A 1,978-nucleotide genomic window follows, 5' to 3' on the forward strand; every position below is an offset into this window, starting at 1 on the left:
AGTTCATGGATCGGTGTGAGAACGCCACCCGCCTCCCGACCCCAACCTCGACCTCTGACCTCTGACCCCCCGATCCATCCAGAATCTAGTAAACACAAGCGGCTTCGGTGAATCCTTCACAGCATACAAGCGGTGGTGATGGGAGCTGGGAATGAGGTGCGTGGAGGAGAGAGATCCGGGGTTTAGAGACAACATGGGGGCTTCACGCGTGAGAGGAGGAGGGGGGGGGGGGACAGAATGGAAACAATATCGGTCCAGAGTTGCAAGTTTGAAACCGCAGGTCGGCCCAGGGCCAGAAGTGGCAGGATCGCATCCCTTCAAAATGAAAAGGCATCTATCGAGGCGTGGACGTTACGTGGACTATCCTTCATGGTTGGAGTTGGAGTCGGAGCTGCAGTTCCCACGACCACCACAGGCGTCCTCAGTGAGCAGGGTTCCTCTGCCCTGTTTCTACACCGTAAACCAGCGCTAGGTTTTGAGGAGATCCACTCTCACGCCTCCTCATGTACCGTTGTGGGAACCGTAAACTTTTGTCCGTTTCGTTCCTGGCCCACCAGGAAAAAAGTTTGTTTTTTTCCTCCAGTTTCTGTCCCGGGGAATCAGAGGAGCCGTGGAGCTGCGGTTCATTCCGGCCGCTCGGCAGCTCTCCGTGTCCGCTGGAGGCGGAAAAGTGAAATATGCGGAGGGAGAAGGTGTGCGGCTGCTTGCTTGGATGCAGAGGGGGAAAATCCGGGTTCAGAAAGTAAAATTCCACTCGTGGATTTTGGATCACCCGTTGGATTTGCGGAAGAGAACAATTTTAATTTCTGGATCTGGGATCTGTTGGGAAGCAGAAAACACCCGAACGGACACAGATCCGGGGCTCTCTCCCTCAGACGTGCACCGGGACGGTTCTGTCATATCTCTCTTTTAATGGTTCCTTCCAACTGGATCTCAGGACCTCTGGTGTTCCTGGGTCTCCCCGTAGGGTTGGGGCCAAAATTTTGGGACCCGTTCGGACCAACCCCCAGCTATCTAGGAGTGAAAGCAGCTGATCAGAGCACGGATCAAAAACAAGGAAACAGGATTTTACCTTCATGAACCTGGAGTTTTCCACCTCTGCGTTGATGTTCAGTTTTCTATTTTTCATATCGCAAAATATGAAAACCATCAAAGTGTTTATGTGCTTTAGTTTGTATGTCAGTGTCTGTCCGTTGTGTGTGTGTGTGTGTGTGTGTGTGTGTGTGTGTGTGTGTATATGTGCGTGCAGGCATGCGTGTGTGTGTGTGTGTGTGTGTGTGTGTGTGTGTGTGTGTGTGTGTATGTGTGTGTGTGCGTGTGCTCCAGGGCGTGTGTCACTGTCCGGGGTAGGTGGGGTAATGTGTCGGGGAGTGTGTGCGTGTCGACGGCTGCGAGTGTGCGTGTGCGTGCGTGTGTCCCAGCGGGAGGCTGCCGTGGCGACCCTGAGACAGACGCGTGGACAGGAGGTCGTCCTCCGCGGAATCATCTGGAAGGAGACGACAGGGCGGAGAGGAGAGTGTGAGACAGGTATCCGTGTTTGGATGTTTAAATAGTGATCATCGAGCGTGCAGACAGGCAGCGCCACTATGTCGCAAAAGCACAACCCAATTCAGGGCCTCGTCACGAATCACAGTCAACTTCCGACTTACAAATGAAACAGCTTTTTAAGGCTCATCCGAAAAAGATTTGAGTTTGATTTTTGGACAAATCCTCCTCCTCTCTTACCGCAGGTCAGCACTGTGTATTGCTGCAGGGCAGAGGTCAGAACTAGGTCCTGTTTTTAAAACAGTTTAATTGTTGGCTGACGCAGAAGAACTGGACTCATTTTCACAAAAATATGCAATGAATAAAATCCAGTAAATTGTTAATGTTGAAGTTCATCAATTCAAACTTTATGCCCCAAGTTCCGGGTTCTGTGAGCCACCTCATCAGTCCACCAAAATCTGTTTGAGGTGAGAAATAATCAATCAGTCGTTTA

At 51.3% G+C, this 1,978-nt stretch overlaps 1 protein-coding gene across 1 annotated transcript in view; it reads right to left on the reverse strand.

Moving 5' to 3' along the window:
- Nucleotides 1-1,334: 1,334 nt before the first annotated feature.
- The window catches only part of dok4 (docking protein 4), a gene marked incomplete at its 3' end in the record, with an annotated part of 30,388 nt that continues 29,744 nt past the window's right edge, over nucleotides 1,335-1,978 (reverse strand). Inside the window, exon 8 of the mRNA XM_079998029.1 lies at nucleotides 1,335-1,486. Coding sequence (XP_079854155.1) covers nucleotides 1,335-1,486 — 152 coding nt within the window. The remainder of the gene's footprint in view (nucleotides 1,487-1,978) is intronic.

The sequence above is a fragment of the Zeus faber genome (genome assembly GCF_960531495.2).
Source record: "Zeus faber genome assembly, chromosome: 3".
Taxonomy (NCBI): domain Eukaryota; kingdom Metazoa; phylum Chordata; class Actinopteri; order Zeiformes; family Zeidae; genus Zeus; species Zeus faber.